Source organism: Argiope bruennichi, chromosome 7 (assembly GCF_947563725.1).
Source record: "Argiope bruennichi chromosome 7, qqArgBrue1.1, whole genome shotgun sequence".
In the NCBI taxonomy this organism is placed as follows: Eukaryota; Metazoa; Arthropoda; class Arachnida; order Araneae; family Araneidae; genus Argiope; species Argiope bruennichi.
The window spans coordinates 27,338,871-27,357,944 of record NC_079157.1 but is presented as its reverse complement, the minus strand read 5'-3'; the positions used below and the strand labels follow the sequence as shown (position 1 = coordinate 27,357,944).

Sequence of the window (19,074 nt, the reverse complement as noted above, 5' to 3'; positions counted from 1 at the left end):
TCTGTGAACACAATAACAGAAAAACGCTTTGTGCTGGATAGATGAGATTTTGTATATGAATATAAAATTGATTTTGTAGATTTTTATCAAAATTTTCCTCGAAATCTGTTTAGAGGAAGCCTGTTTGAATGTTCGGTTACTAGTGAACGTACCTACAAATCGTAAATAGCTAGATAGATAAAAATTGGCAGACAGGTTTAGCATCTAAAATGAAAATTCTTAATAAATTTTGATCCAAATCTGTTGAAGAGTTGACTGTCTGTTGGTCTGCGCATTCGTATGCATGTAAATGCAATTCAAGATTCAAATTAGATTCAAGTCATATTTCTCAACTATATTTCGTCAATGACATGCAAGGAATTCGTGACCTTATCCAAGATCAACAATTGTATCCAAGGGGATGGAGGGGGGGGATAAGACCTTTATTGGAACGGGGAAATCACTTTCGCTCGTTTTTACGACAGACAATTCGTGCCGAAATGCGTATGAAGCCAATTCTAGAGCTTTTCATTCATATAGAAATTTTACTCAGAAACATTTCTTCCTATGTGTGGAAATATAGAAATTACTTGAAAGGATGAATAACTTCTTAAACTTTTAAAAAAATGAACCAGAGCTTGCAAGTTTAAGAGACAAAAATATGAAATTACATATCAGTTTTGAAAGTTTATACAAATATTTTTTTATCTATTTGAAATAGTAGAAACTGTGCCAAATAGAATAATATTTTACAGATAAAAATTTTAAATTCACGATGTTTTCTTGGAATATATAAAATTGATGTCACAATAACTAAGATAGAGGGTTTGCGATATTATTATTATTTTGAACATTTTAGCCATTGTAAACTTTATAAAACTTTTCCAAAGTATTTTAGTTCAAACAAATTAATAAACAGTTAATAAGTTTGTCAAATTGGATAAATATTATTCAATCGTTTAGTTAATGCTAAATGAATTATGATATTTTTTTAAGTGAAATATTTACTTAGATTTAAATCTATTTCTTTTTAATATCCTTATTCAAAATTTGAGTATACCTTCAAAAAATAACTCTATGTAACCAAGTATAACTCGTTTAAATGAATTCAAAATATTAACACGCGTTATTTTTGAAAAAATATTATAATCATTAAAATAAAGCAAAAACAGTAATTTATGCACTACATTAAATTAGCTTAGGTTTAAAAATGAGTAGTTAAATATTTGTGACTATTTGAGAATAATCAAATTCAAGTTGCTTGTCTTGAATAGAATTTCAGAGCTTATTAAGTAGAATACCAAGTTCTGGGTTTGAGTTTGTTTGTGTTTTATCACACAAAAGCCATATTTCGCCAAGCTGCGCCACACTCATGGAATTAAAATATTTTATATCAATTTATAATGAAATCGAAATATGGAATGTCTACGAAATAGACATCTACAATCTACTAAAAGTATAAAAATGTGAATCATGAAATCATGCAACAATAATGTAAGATATGGAAAGTACTAAAAAGCGTGGCCAATGTTTATATATGATTATAAAAACCAATATCTTTTTAAAAAACTAAAAATGTTAACATGAGGAGTTTTGGAAAGCAACTCGTCCAAATGAGGATGAGATTTCCTAAAAATAGTAAGACGCTGAGAAGAAAATCGTGGAAATTCTACAAGAATGTGTAAAACAGATATAGTACTGTTACAAATAGAGAAAAAAGGTGTTGGTTCAACCATCAACAATGTCGATGGAGGAATCGAGACCAAGTTCTGAACTACCAGATTTATGAAATGCTTTCTTTGTAAATGAGTAGAAATTTGATGTACAAACCTTGCTTTACCCTTGACTTCCCACTCGCAGTCGCTGGCAACTTCAAATGTACATGGTTTGGGATACGATGCACACAATTTAGCATCTTCATCAGATCTATCGCCACAGTCATCTGTCTGATCGCACAGGAAATATCGTGACACACAACGTCCATTTCCACACTTAAATTCTTTACTGCCGCAATTCTTTTTTGCCATAGGCATACTGCAATTCTGGAATGTAATGTCGTCAATCGCTACATAAGTTTGTTCATAAGAACTTTGGTGTACGAATTCTATAATGAATGGTTGTTCCGTTGTTCCCAAATAGGCAGATCCCAGTTGCCATCCTTCAGCCAAAATTCCAACTCGTTCCCAAACCGTTGCCAGAGTACCGGTTCCAATTCGTTTTCTGACTCGGATCGTTGCTTGAGAGCCTTTCATGTGGTAGAAGTAAAAGTTCATCATGCACGAAGCGTAGGATTTCTTGAATTTCTTTTCTGGACTTTTCATAACCGACTCCTGCCAGCTGTAGTAGGAGCGTGGATCCACGAGCATGAAATGTCCCTTTGAAGTGTTGAACGTATGATCATAACCAGGTCCTTTTACTTTGCCATCCTCTTCTCCTTGAACCCTTGCCCATTTTTGGCTGTAATAATAACTCGTTTCATCTCGCCAACCGCAACTGCCATGCTCAAAATCACACTCTCCACAATCAGATTCATCCTCTCCGCTGGGACAATCAAGTTCAAAATCGCAGATTTTACTGGCGTTCACGTGAGAGCCATCCCTGCAATCGAAGGCATCGTCCGGAACGTCGTAGCATTTCTTGTTTGTCACTTCGATGTCATCTAGAGCTATGTCGCTGAGAGCTCCCTTGGTCGTTCCGATGAAAAGAATCTGATACTCTTCTTGAATTTCGAGTCCATCGATGTTGATATTGATCTGACGGTTGAACCACTTGCTTCCTTTGTCGCCTTCGATCCTCCATGTCTTATCATTCAGTGTCTTCACTTGATCTTCGTCGTAGTAAGTCATATTTATTTGTAATGATCCCATTTCTTTCCCGCTCATGTGTGCCCAAAAGGAGAGGCATCGTTCCGTCGAGAGGCTGAAATATTCAGATTGGAGTATTCCGACCAGGTTGTGTTTTCCGGCTGGGTTTTCGGCTTGTAGATAAATGTACGAACCTGAAACAGAAACAGTTGTATTCAGTTTAATTATTCAGATGTGGTGCAACTGATAAAAACTTTAAATAAAATGCGTTATGGCGAGAGCAAATAGATAAAGAGTTGCATAAAGAAGCAGTGATCTTAGAATTCACAAAATATTGTTGTTGCTTATCCCCCTTGATAGAACGCCAATTCAAACCAAGACCAAGAGATCGGGGAAAGAGGGGTGCAGTAGCTTATGAGGGCAAGGACCCTTGAGCACCTGAGGGCAGAAGTCTGACTTTAACTCATATGAAGATGACACTCATACACTCGCTTGCACAATCCCTTTTTACAGGCGAGCTCTTTCACACACCTCACAGATAGAACACAGGGTAAAGAACAACCAGGCCGAACCAGGACTCGAACCTGGGACGCCCAGATCAAGCGGAAGAAGAGCTACCGCTAGGCCAGGACGCCGGCATTCACAAAATAGTAATAATATTTAATAAAATTGATTTCAATAATTACGTTTAATCTTAAAAGAAGAAGAATGAAATAATTTCTTCCGAATATTTAATGAAGAAAAATGAATTAGATGAGGATTATAAAGCAGTATATATATTTTAAAAATAAAGCAATAAAAAATTAGTGAAATAATAATAATTTGAGTTATACTTATTAGAAAGAAACTGCGGACGAATAAGTATTACTAGTTTTGGCAGTTAAATATGTTAATAAATTTTGGCTAACATCAATAATTATCATGATATTGTTGTAAGTATTCAGTATGATAAATATATATTGAATTTAATTGTGTGGCATCGAGCATTTTTGCATCAACAGCGACAAAAAATAATTTACTGTCATTAAATTCATGTTCTTTAAAAACGAATCATCAAACGGTCAGTTTCAGTTTGAATAATTTTAATTGAATTAATTCTGTTTTTTATATATTCAGGAACATTTTTCTACAGAAGCAAGCAAAGTTCGCTGCATCGAATCACTTAATTTTGCAACTTTCGGAAAACTCAAAGTCTGTGAGGAAAGAGAAAAAGAGAATGATTCCACCTGGATAACAAAATGTTGCTTATAATGCTAGCAACGTCGAATAGTAATTGAATTAGATATTGTTAAACCATGATATCAAGAACCAATGAGCAGAAAGCATTCGTTAATAAGATCTTTAACGAATTCTTTTCTTCAGACACAGAGTGTATGTTATTAAATCCAGTTCCATTTATTGATGCAATCATATTGAATGAAAATAATTTTGAGAAATCGATTTCTAGAGAATACGAAAGGAGACGAAAAAAAGCCCATGAAAGAACACATCGAGAATAATACGTCAGTAATTCCAAAATGTTCCATTTCTAAATAATTCTAACTATTTTAATATTTTTAATCATTCTTGATGAAATACAAGTATTAGGTTTTCATTTTATAAAGAGTGTCCCAAATTTAACGTAAGATTTGAATTTGCCACCATTCGTGCAATAAAGTGTTGGCTATCCAATTAAAAAACAATTTCAGAGCTGATAGTTTAGGGATAGTAAAAATGGAGAGATACACGATAGAACAATGTGTTAATGTAAGATTTGAATTAAATAAAAAACACAGTTTCTTTTCTTTACATTTTTATATTTTTATTGAATCCTAAATTACACAGGATAGGGTTATGTATGGAATAAACACATCGGGAAAATGGCCTGCACGGCTTTTCTTTTTCTTATGTCGAAATTTTCCATGTCCATTTTGCAGAAATATGGCTGAATTTCGTTGATGCAGTGTTGAATTTCCTTCTTTAATGCACGCGTGCTGGTGGGATCATTGAATTTCTTTCCATGGGATTATTTTTGATTTCAAATAATCCCATAGAAAGAAATTCAATGGTGTTGAATCACATGATCCAGGGACCCAATTCTTAAATTTTCGAACTCTGGCCACCAGACTTTTAATATATTTCAAACATTGTTCAACAATTGTTTGTTTCTTATGGCACTTGCCACGGACAAGCCTGCTGTTCAAACACAGCCGATTTAAGCCTAAGGGGGAACGCCTCTTGTTTTTATCGTAGCGCCAACTAGGGCCAAGAGTACGACTTTGCTACTCACGCATCACTCATTCGCTTGCACAACCCCTTTTTACAGGAGGGCACATTCACACATCTCATAGATAGAACAGGAAGAACAACCATGCCCAAACCGGGACTCGAACCCGGGACGCCCAGATCACGGGGAAGATGCGCTACCCCTATACTAGGACGCCGGCTCAACAATTGTTCTATAGTGTAAGTTCCATTTTTACTAACCCTAGACTACAACTGTCAAATGGTTTTTTTAAATAAAGGTTACCAATACTTTACTGCATGAATGGTTGCAAATTCAAATCTTGCGTTAATTTTGGGAGACCTTTAAATTACTTCAGTCAGACTTGATTTTTTTAAAAAAAATCTAAACTCAGCTATTTGGTTGGTGTTTCTTATCATATGAAATATATTAAAAAGAGTATTCAGTTTAACACATTACCTAATTCAGTTCCAAGAGTATGGTCAACGTCTGGTCCTGTGTTTTCTGTCGGTGTTGGCCCTGAGTTTCGCACCCATTCAATGTCCACGCCAGTTTCAGCATTCTGCCAAGTGCAGAGATCGCTTTCAAAATCGCAAGATCCTGGATTCGGACAAGCTCCTTCTTTCACTACAATATCGTCAAGAGCGATGAATCCTTTGTCTCCTCTTTCCAAAACAGCTTCAAAAAGGATCTACACAAAAATTAAACAGTTTGAAGTTCGATAAGAATTTTTTGAGCAATCAGAAGATTAATCAGGTTATTTCATCCCGGGAGGCATAATTGTACAAGAAGCAATGATAAAATTGACGTCCGTTTATATCGCAATACATGTGCAAAAGAGACAGAAATTTTCCCCTTCAGTTATTTTATTATGAGATTCTAATAGGGATTTCTTTGTCACGTGTCAATTTGAAAGGGAATCTTAGATATCTTTGAAAGAATGTTTTAAGCATTAGGGACTTTTATCCCTTCATTGGGAGCATGAGAAAATGTTTAGCCATTTTAAAGAGCATGTGCAGAATTAATTAAATAAATAAGTGAAAATTGGATAAGGAAATGGGATAACATTTTAGAACGAAGTTAAGATATAATAATTATTTATTTCCTTAAAATAAAAATTAAGAAATAAGATTCATTTTAAATTCATTTTATAAAACACCGAAACCTATGGACACTAATGATTTAAAAAAAGCAAATCCTTGCTAAAATCCTAGCTGATAGTAATTAATTATAAAAGAAAATTGCCATTTATGAAAGTACATTATAATGGAATTCCATCAATATGTCACTCTGAAAATTTAACAAGCATTTTTACTTTTTTGAGATGTTAAGTTTAAATCTAGGTTAAATTTTGATGACACATCTATTAAAATAAAACTTCGTATGGAATATTTATTTTACAATAATGGTAGCTAGTGCATAAAATAGTACCATAATGTTCTAAAGTATAACACATTTAATAGAAACTGTTAGGGGCAGGCCGAAAGATAGGTCTGTCTTATCCAATGGTAAATTACACTGTAATCCAGGGGCGCAACTTATTCAAGGGCTCCAAACTGATAATATAGACTGATATATATATTTCAAAATAATACGCTGATTTTAATTCCAAACCAAGAAATTATTTAATTATAATTTTCAATATGTTAGAATTAAAAACATGTAAATATCCTGTCATCGATAAAATAATGTTACACAAACACGTTTATCAACGCAACAAATATCCATGCAGAGATAATCAATGAGATCATCCTCTATGCAATATAAATTATAGAAGCTGTTCTGTAAATGCTTACTTTGAAAAAGCTTCGATTTATAAAACTCTTTAGTGTTAATCAGGAAATAAGTAATAGCCATTTTTGCCCTTTGATTATTTTATTATATAAGTATTTTCATTGGACTACAAACAATTAAATTCCTTATTTCTGATAGAATGCCAAATGATTCTAACCAAGAACATACAATTTTTTTAAGAATGCCTTTGCAAAAAGATTTTTTTAAGTCATATTACTGCCAGACACAAATGTGCTTTTTATCCTCTCCTCATAATAAGCATTGGGTTGCAACACATATTTAGCTATAACAGTAATCGAGATATAAAAGATATCATCTACCACGCTTGGCATGCAGAACCAGAATATAGGTACATTGGTTAACTATAGAATGACCTTAACACTAAACTTACCATGAGCGGTCAAATGATCAATTATGAACTTTTGCATCGAAAATGGGAATATCATCTTATCGCTTTTGCACATTTGATACAAATTTTTCTAAGAATTATATATATTTAATATTCCATTTTTTATTTGTATTTTGTTAATTTTGAATAATACTTGTCGTATACCGTAATCTACCACAACCGGTCATTTGATCGGGAGAACAATTTATTGCCTTATATGGTTATCGGATCAGAAATAATGATGTAATGCGGATTCAACGTATTGTATTCAGTTAAATCAGTACATACGCCTGGATTTTGTACAAGCAAACGATAGACGAAAATATCTCGAGGCAAGATTTTTTACTCCAGTTAGCAGTAGAAATAGCCGCCGATTTTCGAGAAGCCGGTGAACAACCAAAAGAAAGAACAAATACAAAACGATCGATGCCTAAATCTATTACAGATTCTTATCAATGTAAGACATGTCAAATAGGATATTGTAGCAAAAATAAAACCATCAAAATTTGTTCTAAATGTGAAAAAATGTGTTTGCGGAATATGTACAATGGAAACACCCTGTATATGTAAAAATTGCGACAAGCAATGAATTAAAAATTCTTATTCTTTGCATTTGTAATATATAGAAATTGACAATATACAATTTTGTTTAGTTATATTAAAGTTAATTTGTTTATTTCCTTTCCAATATTCATATTTCATACATTCAATCAGAAAACATAAAGTCCGATGACCGGTATGTTTACCGTTATGTTTAGTGTTAAACGATCGACATAGTAACCTCTCTCGCAAAAGGAACGCTCATCAACTGAAATGTGGTCATTCTAGGAAGCGAGAGCCTACTTCACTGAGTTTCTGATCTCTTTTTTAAGTGCCCCCCGAAAAGCTACTTCAAATTTTAATTCCTTTGAATTTTAAACATCAAAATGCCAAAATATTTATTTGCTTTTTTTTAAGTTTCAATATACCTCATGAGTGTAGGGGGCATCAATAGTTCTTTGTCCGACCCTCCATGTATTGTCACCGTGTTTGGTTGAGTGAGACCACAATGAAAATGGTGGCAGTGCTCCCTCGGGCGTCCTCATGTACAGCCTGAGAGCGATGACATTTTCTCCAGACATCTGATACCAGAAACGAACACAGCTGCTGTACACACCAGTGCTCGGTACATTCGGCATGATTATGTAAGCTTTGTTATCACCCACAATTCTGGCGCCGGTTGTTGGTCTCACAATCATGTAGTGTCCTGGAACAAAGCATTATAGAAAAGTTAATAAAAGAACTGTGATTGAATTTAGATATCTTGAGTTCGTAAATCGCGAAGATACTGATGCTAAATATTTTTTTTAATTGAATTATACATATATTTGGCAAAAGCATTTATTTTTGTTGACATCATGCATTAATGAAGCACTTGCTCTTTTAATTCTGATTTCTTTTAGAATAACTTGAGTTTTTGACAATCACTACTACTAATAAAGATAATTTTCGTAAATATTATTGCACAAAAATAAATTTTGCATCATTTCAAAATTTAAAAAAAAAAAAATGATTTTATACTGATACTGATTAATGGACAAATTATTTCTGAATTTTAGCAATTTCATTTACGAATAATTTTTTCGTTTAATTTCCAAGAACAGATCATATTGCTGCCTTGAAATTCAAAGTGTTTTCATTGTTTCATCAAATATTTAATCGCGTGATTTCCTCCATTGTTGAAAGCTAAAGAAAGAAAGATTTAAGAAGGACTATTTAATATCAATGTAGTTTATAAGAAGAATAAAAAAAAATGAAGTTACAATGATGCGAAATTTAAAAGATTGATGAACGTCACATTTAAGTTTTTAATAACGCCATGATACCATGAGAAAAGTCTCCGCTAAAAAGATTAATATAGTTAAGACATATGTAAGACAATCAAAATAACACGACTTTAACATTTTACAATTTTAAAGAATCATTGTCATGACAATATATTTGAACAATTTAATTATAATGATACATAACCAACATTCGCGGCGAAGTAACTGGTCGCCAAAGGCGGCTAATTAGAAATAAAAAAAATCTACTTCAAGTTATAATATACAAACCCTGAAATATTTCAAACAGACTTTTATTAAAAATTTAAACAAAGACAATTACCCTCTGAAGTTCCATACGATTTGTCCATTTTCGGTCCCACTAATTTTCCCTTAATGCTTTTTCCTTGGACTCTCTTCCAAGCCACTCCGTCGGGAGATTCAAGTTTGAAGCCACAGATATCGGCAGCTTCAAAATCACAAGGCTGTCCCCCTGAAATTAAAAGAAAAAAAATGACATTATTTATTAGATGATATTGGATAAATAATTTATTTATCTCTATTAAAAACGAAGAAGTGTGTGTGTGTGTGTGTGTGTGTGTGTGTGTGTGTGTGTGTGTGTGTGTGTGTGTGTGTGTGTGTGTGTGTGTGTGTGTGTGTGTGTGTGTGTTGGCGCTGTTCTGTAGAACAGATATAGATATACTTTAGTACAGATATACTTTTAAGAGTGGGAATGTATATTTAAAAAATTATTAGAAATTTAACTTTTTTAATTTTTAAAAGAGTTCTAATTAATTGATAATTAAACGCAATTTTGACATTTTTATGTGCTACATTCCATGCATAACAATTTTTAAATCTTCTGAAACTTTAAAAATTGCAATTTTAACTATATCAATTAAATTGCGGTGGATGTTTTTCCTGGATTTTGGAAGTTTTTCAAGTTTTTCTTCAACAACAAATTCGATTTTTTTTGTAATGAAATTCAAAGTTTCATTACAAAAAAAAAAAAAAAAAAAAAAAAAAATCGAATTAAAGTTTCATTTTTTCATCAAATATTTAATCGTGTGCATTGTGGAAATCTAAGAAAGAATTTCGTTTAATATCTATGTAATTTAAATGAGGAGTAGGAAACTGAAGTCAAAATATCATAAAAAATCAAAGATGGATGACATGGTGAGTTACATTTTTAATGACACTGTGTTGTCAAGGAATGTGACTTAGTAATGTTCATTTTATTCAATTAGAAAAATAAATGTAAATTAATAAACATAACTCTTTTTTAATGTGTTACGATATTTTATGGAAACTATAAACATTAAACTATACTTAAAGGATTTAATTGCAATTAAATGTAACAACCATTTCCGGTAAACCAGCTGATCGGCAAAAACGGATGGTAGGAAATATAATTCAGATTTAATTTATAGAGGCATATTTCACAATCCTGAATTATATATGAATTCAAGAATAGTTTCATATGCTTTCAAAGACGGAAAAATCTTATTTCAATAAAAAATTTCAAAGCACTTTTATAAAGTGCAATAATTCACGCAGACGGGACTATTAGCTAAAACATATACATTAATTTCATAAAGAAAATGTATTACAATGATATTTATTTGAATCACAAGCATAAATGCTGCAATATTTGTTCCCTTTTATTGTTTCAGATAAATTAGAAAAAATTACTGAACTTTTTATATCCAGTTATTTTTACGGAAATAAGGTCAACAAAATATTAAATAAGAATTGGTTTAAAACGTTTATCTTCAGCTCTAAGAAACTACAATTTTATTTCCGCAACTTCTTGCAAAATTCCTTCCTATAACATAATATGTATCATTTCCTTCCGAAGGGCCTGGAAGGTTAAAGACTCCTTTTGTGACTCGTGGCCCTTAAATTTCAATGTTTTGTCGAAAAGGACGATTTAGGGTGATGCAGACTCTTAGGGTTTAATTGATGTGTATCTGATCGCATGAAACCTCCCGAATGACAAGGTAGGATTAAAAGGACACTTACTTATTACTGGACAACGTCCCACGTTGAAAGAAAGGTCATCAACTGCAATGTCTCCAATTCCCAATTTGGTTCTGGATGGCCTGAAAATGACGCTCATGTTGATGGATTTTTCGAAGAAGTATGTTCCGTATTTCCAGTTTGTATTTGCACTTGTTTTCTTCATCCAGAGTGGGCCGGCTGGTTGACCGTCTGTGGAAAAGAAAAATTTGTGCTCCAGAAAATGATTCAAAATTTGTGCAGCAGGACATTTGTATGATAGAGATTATTCTTTTCGGGAATTAGACTGACATTATCCAATGAAGTTTTTACATGGAGTTTTTAGTACCATTTCTTAATTTTTATAGTAACAAAATAGTGCCTGCAATTTCAGGAAATTAAATGTGAGAAATAGAAAAAAAGAGAAAGGTTTTAAATGATGAGTAAAATATTAATTTAAAGGATCTGAGCTGACTTTACTTTTACCCACAATTACCGATATTTTTCTTCTTTTTCAGAGAAAAATACCATAATCCTCAAACTCATTAGCCACAGGATTTTGATAGATATATACATATTATTCCACCTGAGTTCGATAGATAACCATTTTTGGAATTAATTGATGAGTCGATTTGTGAAAACTCTAATTAATAAAAAAGGAAAATGTTAATCAATGAACTTTGATATAGTTTATTTAAGCTAAAACTTTAAGATTCTGCTAAATTTAGATGAAATCTATCTACAAAGATCATGCCTATTTATCCATCCGTGTACGTGTGAGCACTTTGACTATAAATCATATGAAGCCAGATAGTTGAAATTTGGCATACGATTTTATCAATAGATCCGTATAAAATTTTAGACTTTATCAAATCAGGAGCTGACCAACCATATCTACTAGGCAACTCCTGGGGTCTTCCCCAACTCCTTGACTGTTTATATGTATTTGTGCTAACGATGTGTATGACTCAAAAACTATCCTGAATTTCAGCATACGAAATTTACTCCAAAATTATAAATTTGGACTAAATCCATCAACGCTTAATCTGTTTTTTTATTTACAAGGAGTGTTCAAATGATGAAACGAGACTGTGGGTATAAATGAAAACTTTATTCAAAGCATACACTATAGGCCTGAGCACAACTATCCCATTGGTTAACGAACCGAAGAATTCCTTGTTCCCAGTCCGAGTTGAAGCGCTTCCCTTTCAGATGTTTTTGCAGGGAACCAAACACATGAAAATCGCAGGTCAAGATGTCCAGGGCGGATGGTCGAGCTGCTCCCACTTGAACTTTGTCAGTCTCACGTGTGTGATCCTGGAGACGTGTGGACGCGAGTTATCATGAAGCAGAACCATACCCTCCGTGAGTAGCCCCGGTCTTTTGTTCTTGATGGACCTGCATAGTCTTTTGAGTGTCTCACAATACACATCAAAGTTAATGGTTCTTTTATGATCGAGAAATTCAACAAGTAACGGACCATGCACGTCAATTGGACGGCGCTCTTTATAAGAACCTCTGCTCTCTGCGGCGCATGCTCCGATCTACGCTGGAGACTCCAGTTGCATCCCTAGATGTCTTGTTACGTTCTCCCATAGCGGTATAGGCAAATATGTTAACGGTTACGCTGTTACGAGGTTTCGTACCTTTTCATTTGAACACCCCTAGTACCTATCCATCGGTAAGGGAACTCGATTGTTTCAAATAAATAACAAGATGATTGTAATTTAGTATGTTATTTTAACACGGAAATCTAAATCTATATTAAATATCTATTTGTAAACTATTATTTGTTTCTCTCCACAATATTAGAAAACCGAATAAACGCACCATATTGGGTATGTATACAAGAAAGTCACCCATCCGGTGACGGTTAAACTCATTTTTGCATTCGATTAAATTTTCTGTTTGAAGCCTATTTCTTGCCCTTTTTTTATTTCACTAGATGGACTATTTTGGTAGCATGGCGAATCCTTTCCAAAATATTTAATAATACTTTGCAGCTCCATCAATTAACTAAGCTAAATACGCAGTTTAATGCGGTTGTAAATATATTCAATGAAACAGTCTAAAATTCGTACGATATTTTATTTACATTTGACTGCCAATGGACAATAAGTAAGAAGAGCGATTTCTATGCCACGTACGTTAACGTTTATTATACATATATGTAACATTATTTTGGTTGAAGCAGAATACAGGCTCGAAAACGTTGAAGAGACATGTTATATTTTAAAATTAATTTTAATATACATTTCGTGAAAGCATAATTATTTACAAGCAGAGACGGGGACAAGGCACGTCCACCACAGTGCGACAAAAAAGCAGAAGTAAAGAAGGGAAAAAGGGCCGAAACAAAAGATCACTAAATAACATTGGATTTCTGGCCATGCGCCAATTCAATACACGTTTTGACCTTTGACACCTTGGCAAGGACACCGAAGGGATCACTTTCATTTGAGACGTAGATTGATTGCGCAATAATTTTTACACTGCTTCATACGTGGAATGAGATCAGAAAATAAGAGAATATTTTACTATGGGCAAAGTTAAGATAAAGTTTTGGGAATTAATTTGGATTAAATTAAGAGTTTAAAATATCATTATATATATGCTGTACTTACACTGCAACGCATGGATCTCGAGAGATATAGGAGCTATGCTATGCATGTAATACCAGAATCGGAAGCAGTAATCGCTGTTTGCTGTGCTTATGGTTGGACTGATGAGATCGTCCGTGCCATTGACGGGGTCGTAGTAGGCGTAGCGTCCTGCAAATAAAATGGTTTTTGTTATGTCTGGCAGTTATCAAAGCGCAGTCTTGCTTTCGGCAGAATGCGAGAAAGGAAACTTACCCAATGCGTTTCCTTGAGTGTGATCAGATGTCGGTCCTTTACCAGAAACGAGAGCCTTTCTGCCGTCCTGTACAGCCCATCCATTTCCATTGATCCATCCGCAGAAGTCACCCACATCGAAGTTGCAGTCCCATTCGGTTGGAGCTGGAAATGATAAATGCCTTAATCGTTATGGTAATGAATTTCAAGATCTACAGAGTTAAAATCTTTCCAAAAAAATTGTTAATCATATTTCACTAAAAAAAAAATTGTGCTTAAGGTATATGCATGAATTCTTTGAAAAAAAAATATTATAAAATACAAATGTTTTTGAATTTTTGCAAGAATATATTTTTAAAAATATATCTGAAACAGTAATATATGAATTAAAAGCATAAAACTGTTTTGAAAATGGGATTTTCTTTTTCTAAAAAGAAGTATAAAAAAACATTCCATTGTAACTTATGAATTAATTTGTCCAAATTTTGGAAATAACTTAAGAAATCTATTACTAGTTTCCGAACCAAGAAATGAACTTATTTTTATCAACTTAATTTATAACTTATTATTAAATATTGAATTCGACTGATAAGTAAAAGGAAGTTTTATATTCTTTTAGGTAGATTCCTATAGGAAGACTACCAACTGCAATGGTTCTCATGACAAGATTTCGGTTCTTCACCGATAATGGTCTTTAGAACCCAAAACCACACTTTGCCCATGTAATCTTGTGAACGGAATAACTAGAGTAAATTTGTTTGGATTTTAACTGGCTTGGAATATGTTGTTAGAAATATAAAAATCTCAGACGAGTTCGTAAATGGCTCAACTAGCTCAAAGGGGATGGAATTGAGGGGGTTCATTATAATTATCTTAATACTGAAGAACAGAAATATAAATCCAATTAGCCAAATTAACGCCTCAACTTTTGAATTTAATTTTTTTTAGATAACTGCAATATCTTAGAAGTTAGGGGCTAAAAAGTGATTTTTACACTCTAAATCTTGTCTGTTTCTTACATTAACAATTTATGCCAGATAGTAACTTAGACTTAAGACAGTCTGTCTACCTTTGCCTTCCAGCTTGGCGAGGAAAAAAATTTCTTTTAGAAGCATTTTAACAACTATAAAATATTTTGAAATCTGCATATTGCTTATCATGTAGTTCGAAAATTGCAAAACGTTTTGAGAAATTATGCTAAATTTGAGCAAAAAATATACACCTATTTTTAATTTATGAGATTTTTCTGAAGAAGAAAGAATTTAGAATTTGAGAAAATAGCATTTTAAGATGTGAAGTAGCATTAAAATGCAAATTATGCAAGTAACTAATGTAACTTCTGACATAATGAATACAGACACAATATTCAAACAGTTTTATAAAGAAAATTGTTCTCCAATCAAGAATATTGAATTAAAAAAAAATACGATAGTTTCGCCAACATTCGATTTTTCAATGTAGATTAATTGCAATGTCGAAAAACATCACAGAAAAAAAAATTTAATACTTCATTTTTCAAAAATTAATGATTACACTGTAATGCATTTGTTAAATAATGGATTAGTGTTACGTCAGATTTAAAAACATGTAAGGATCGAAATTAGTAAGAAAGTAAATGTAATTTGTTATATAATGTATTAATGTTGGCTTACTTTTATATATCAACTGACATACAATATTTAACTCGAAATCCATAAAATGATAATTCATTCTCGATTGTACAAGTGTTAATAACTTTTCTTGTCTAAATTTTCGATCTAAGAGCCTATTTTGAGATCTTACAATTATATTAAAGCAATTTTGCAATTAAAACTAATTTAAGAACTTAAACTGCTAAATAAACTGAAATATAAATTAAATGCTTTTAGTAATACAGTATTTCATCGATAAACAAAATTCTTTAATATTATTTAAATAACGAAACAATTCAGTAGACATTTACTTGAAATAAAATTTTTAATTGTTTTATGAACATATTTTAATTCAGCTAACACGCTATTTTATTAGATGCATTTTGCTTTATTTTTCAAATTTTAAGAGTATTTCAACTTGAGATGTTTTATGAACACAAGAAACATATCTTAAAATTAAACGGCTAAAGTACCTACAACAGTATGAAATTTCAAATACTTTGCATTATCTCAAAGATAAGAGATGAATGCAAAAGATTTAATTCATATGAAAAAAGAGCCAATATGATTGACGAGCAGGTTGGAAGGTTACATTTTTTTATCAAGGGTTTTCTAAGCCAGGATCAATCAACTAATAAACGATTGTAAAATTCATTAAAAAAGAAGAGGTAACTCAAAATTATTTATAAGATGAATTTTTATATAATGAAAAAAAAATGTTGTTTTATATCTTATATATAAATGATATTTTAATTAGCACAAATGATTAGTTTTATAAGTTATTTAAATGTTGAAGAAGATGCTTATGAGATATTTCATTATGTTTTATAACATTGGAATTATAATTGAATTGGATCAAGAATTTTATAATTATTACTATATCATTATTTGGTGAACATTTTTGAGGAATTTATTATAGTGAAGGGATATCTTTATGGTTATACAGCATATGTAAGTATAAAATTATTTTTCTTATAAAAAATTAACTGGGGTATAAAAACAATATAAGACGATATAAAGTACTCACGGAATTCTGTTGGTGGTGGGACAGTTGTTGTGATCTCATCACAAGTATCTTGTTGTATGAAAATATCATCTAAAGCTAAGCTGCCGCCGGTACCTTTTACACCAACAAACCGAATCTAAAAACAATAAATTTTATTGAGAAAAAAAAGACTATAAAAGATTTCATGAAAGATCTAAAATGAATTTCATAACGTATTTTCTGATTTACTTATTGGCTATATAATTAAAAACCGATTTTGATAGAAATTTTAATTTTTAATGAATTAGTCAATTATAAGTAAATAATTTAACTGCTAAAAGCTTTTTATAAATGTCTTTTTTCAAATTTGTTAATTCAGATTTCTGATTTGAATATTTACCCAAAGAAATTATACAATCATATAAGAGAATTCAATTTGAATGAACTTGAAGCAATAGAAGTTTGTTAAAGACTAAATGCAATCATTACTAGAAAAATAATCACTGTAGAATTATATGAGCAATAATTAAAACTGACTATTCTAACTATTCTAATTTTAATATTATCGATATTTATGAGATTGGCTTTTCTTTCATGTTCAAAATAGTTTAAGAAAAATATCATTAAAAAGTGTATAAATTTTTCGAAATGCTACAATAATAAGCTTATATACACATATTAGAAGAAAAAAAAAATCTTACTCTGTAGGTGGGTGGTAAATCTTTGACTAATCGTTTGACAGGATACCAATTACTGCCTTGACTTCCAGGAATGGTCATTATATCGTATATTTTATTATCTGTGTGGTTAACATATTTAACCTGCAATGATCCGGATCCTAAAACATATAAAATAATGTTAATTATATTATTTTTATAATAAAATTTAATCAACGTTAAAAACTTGGATCTATTAAGTTCTAGATTAGGGAGTTAAACCGACAAAAGATTAAATTATTTTTGAGAGTACAGTTTTTATTATCTCGTATACATATTATAGAGAAAATATAGTAATTGACAAAAAATACGAACTCGACATTTTGACGAATCTCTACGTGTCAAACTTACTTGAGCCTCGAAAAACACATTTTTGTGAACACATTTCTGTCTGTCTGTGACAAATATAACTAAAAAACGCTTTAAGCTATACGGCTGAAATTTGGTATGCGGTCTTTAAACCAAATTTGCAGATTTCCGCCGAATTTTGAGTATAATCTAATCAAAAGAAGTCCGTCCGTCCGTCTATAAGTTATCACAATAATTTGAATTTTGAATTAACTCCAACAGGGGGTTGACCATCTGTCCGTCTATACTTTCAGAAACATGTAAATGCGATAACTCAAAAATGCTATGACTTAAATATATCAAATTTGGTATGGGATTTTGTGTCAAATTTTTGTTCCAATCGATGAAGAAAAACGAGCCCAAAACATATACGAGTTTTGGATATTATTAATGAATGCCAGGAATTAATAGCCAAATAATTCGCCAAGAATGACTCGACAGATTCAGTAAAAATGCAAAAGTTAATATTTCGTCAATACGGTACGCCAATGTCATGTAAGGCGTTCTGTGGCGCAACAAGTTTATTAGAGAGTATGGGATAAATCTTTTGGGGCCATTCCCGCTGATTTAGAAATTGTTATCGAGATAGTTTTATTTGAGGAGGTAATTATCATTTTCTTTCGTTTGTATTATTGATTCTATTTCAACTAAATGTTAGTTAGTTAGCTATATTAATAGCCCGATTAAAGCAACACTAGGGCTATTTTGGGACGGACCTCGTCATTTTGAACCTCGGTCAGATGACGAGGACGACACCTGAGCTGGCACCCCTCTCCACACCACACTACACCAACGGGAGGACGTTTGGCCCTGACTGATTTATCGTGCAACAGACCCCTTTACACGTCGGTTCTTCGATGGAATGGAGTTTCGAACCTGAAACGCTACGGCTTACAAGTCGAGATCTTACCACCAGGCCACCACAGCCCAATTCAACTAAATAAGTTATTTCCATTTCTTTTAGCGATCTTAACAATGCATTTAGATTAAATTTGTTTCAGAAAAACCAATTGTATCATTTTCTGAAATGACTCCTCACTAACACTCAATTAAGATTCTTTTAAATATTTTTGAATAACACTCGATGCATATTTGATAGTTAAACTGAAATGTACATTAGTTGAACAAAAAAATTTATTTAGTAGAACAGAGAATAAATGAGAAATGTAACTTACCCCATCCGTATTGGTAATACCAGTATTTGAGACATGCATTAGGGCTGTAATGGAGATTTTCACTTTCAAGAACTGCTGTTTGTCCTACATATCCATAGTCTCCATCCATGTAAACATACCACCCTAAATAAAAATTAAAATAATGAATGAAGAATTCATTTAACCCTTTAAAGGGCCATTTTTTTCTAGTCATATTATGTTAAAATATTTTTAGATCTGAAATTAGAATAAGAAAAGGGATTCATTTAGCTTATTAGATAAATTTAATTAAATTAATTAATTAATTTGGTTAATTAATAAGTAACAAATCAAGACACACCATTTTGTGTGAGATAAAGAGCTGAAGCATCTAAGTTTCTGTCTTTCTAAAAAAGTGTGTCAGAACTTATGCCAACC

The 19,074-nt window shown here is 32.0% G+C and overlaps 1 protein-coding gene across 2 annotated transcripts in view; it reads right to left on the bottom strand.

Moving 5' to 3' along the window:
* Positions 1-19,074, bottom strand: part of LOC129975025 (MAM and LDL-receptor class A domain-containing protein 1-like) — a 170,514-nt gene that overhangs the window by 49,744 nt on the left and 101,696 nt on the right. For both annotated transcript variants that reach the window (XM_056087888.1, XM_056087889.1), the window contains exons 53-62: positions 18,679-18,801; positions 17,141-17,277; positions 16,482-16,596; positions 13,845-13,988; positions 13,614-13,760; positions 11,014-11,202; positions 9,335-9,484; positions 8,158-8,435; positions 5,467-5,698; positions 1,810-2,977 (exon numbers count right to left, since the gene is read on the bottom strand). In XM_056087888.1, the coding sequence (XP_055943863.1) occupies positions 1,810-2,977; positions 5,467-5,698; positions 8,158-8,435; positions 9,335-9,484; positions 11,014-11,202; positions 13,614-13,760; positions 13,845-13,988; positions 16,482-16,596; positions 17,141-17,277; positions 18,679-18,801 (2,683 nt within the window). The remainder of the gene's footprint in view (positions 1-1,809; positions 2,978-5,466; positions 5,699-8,157; positions 8,436-9,334; positions 9,485-11,013; positions 11,203-13,613; positions 13,761-13,844; positions 13,989-16,481; positions 16,597-17,140; positions 17,278-18,678; positions 18,802-19,074) is intronic.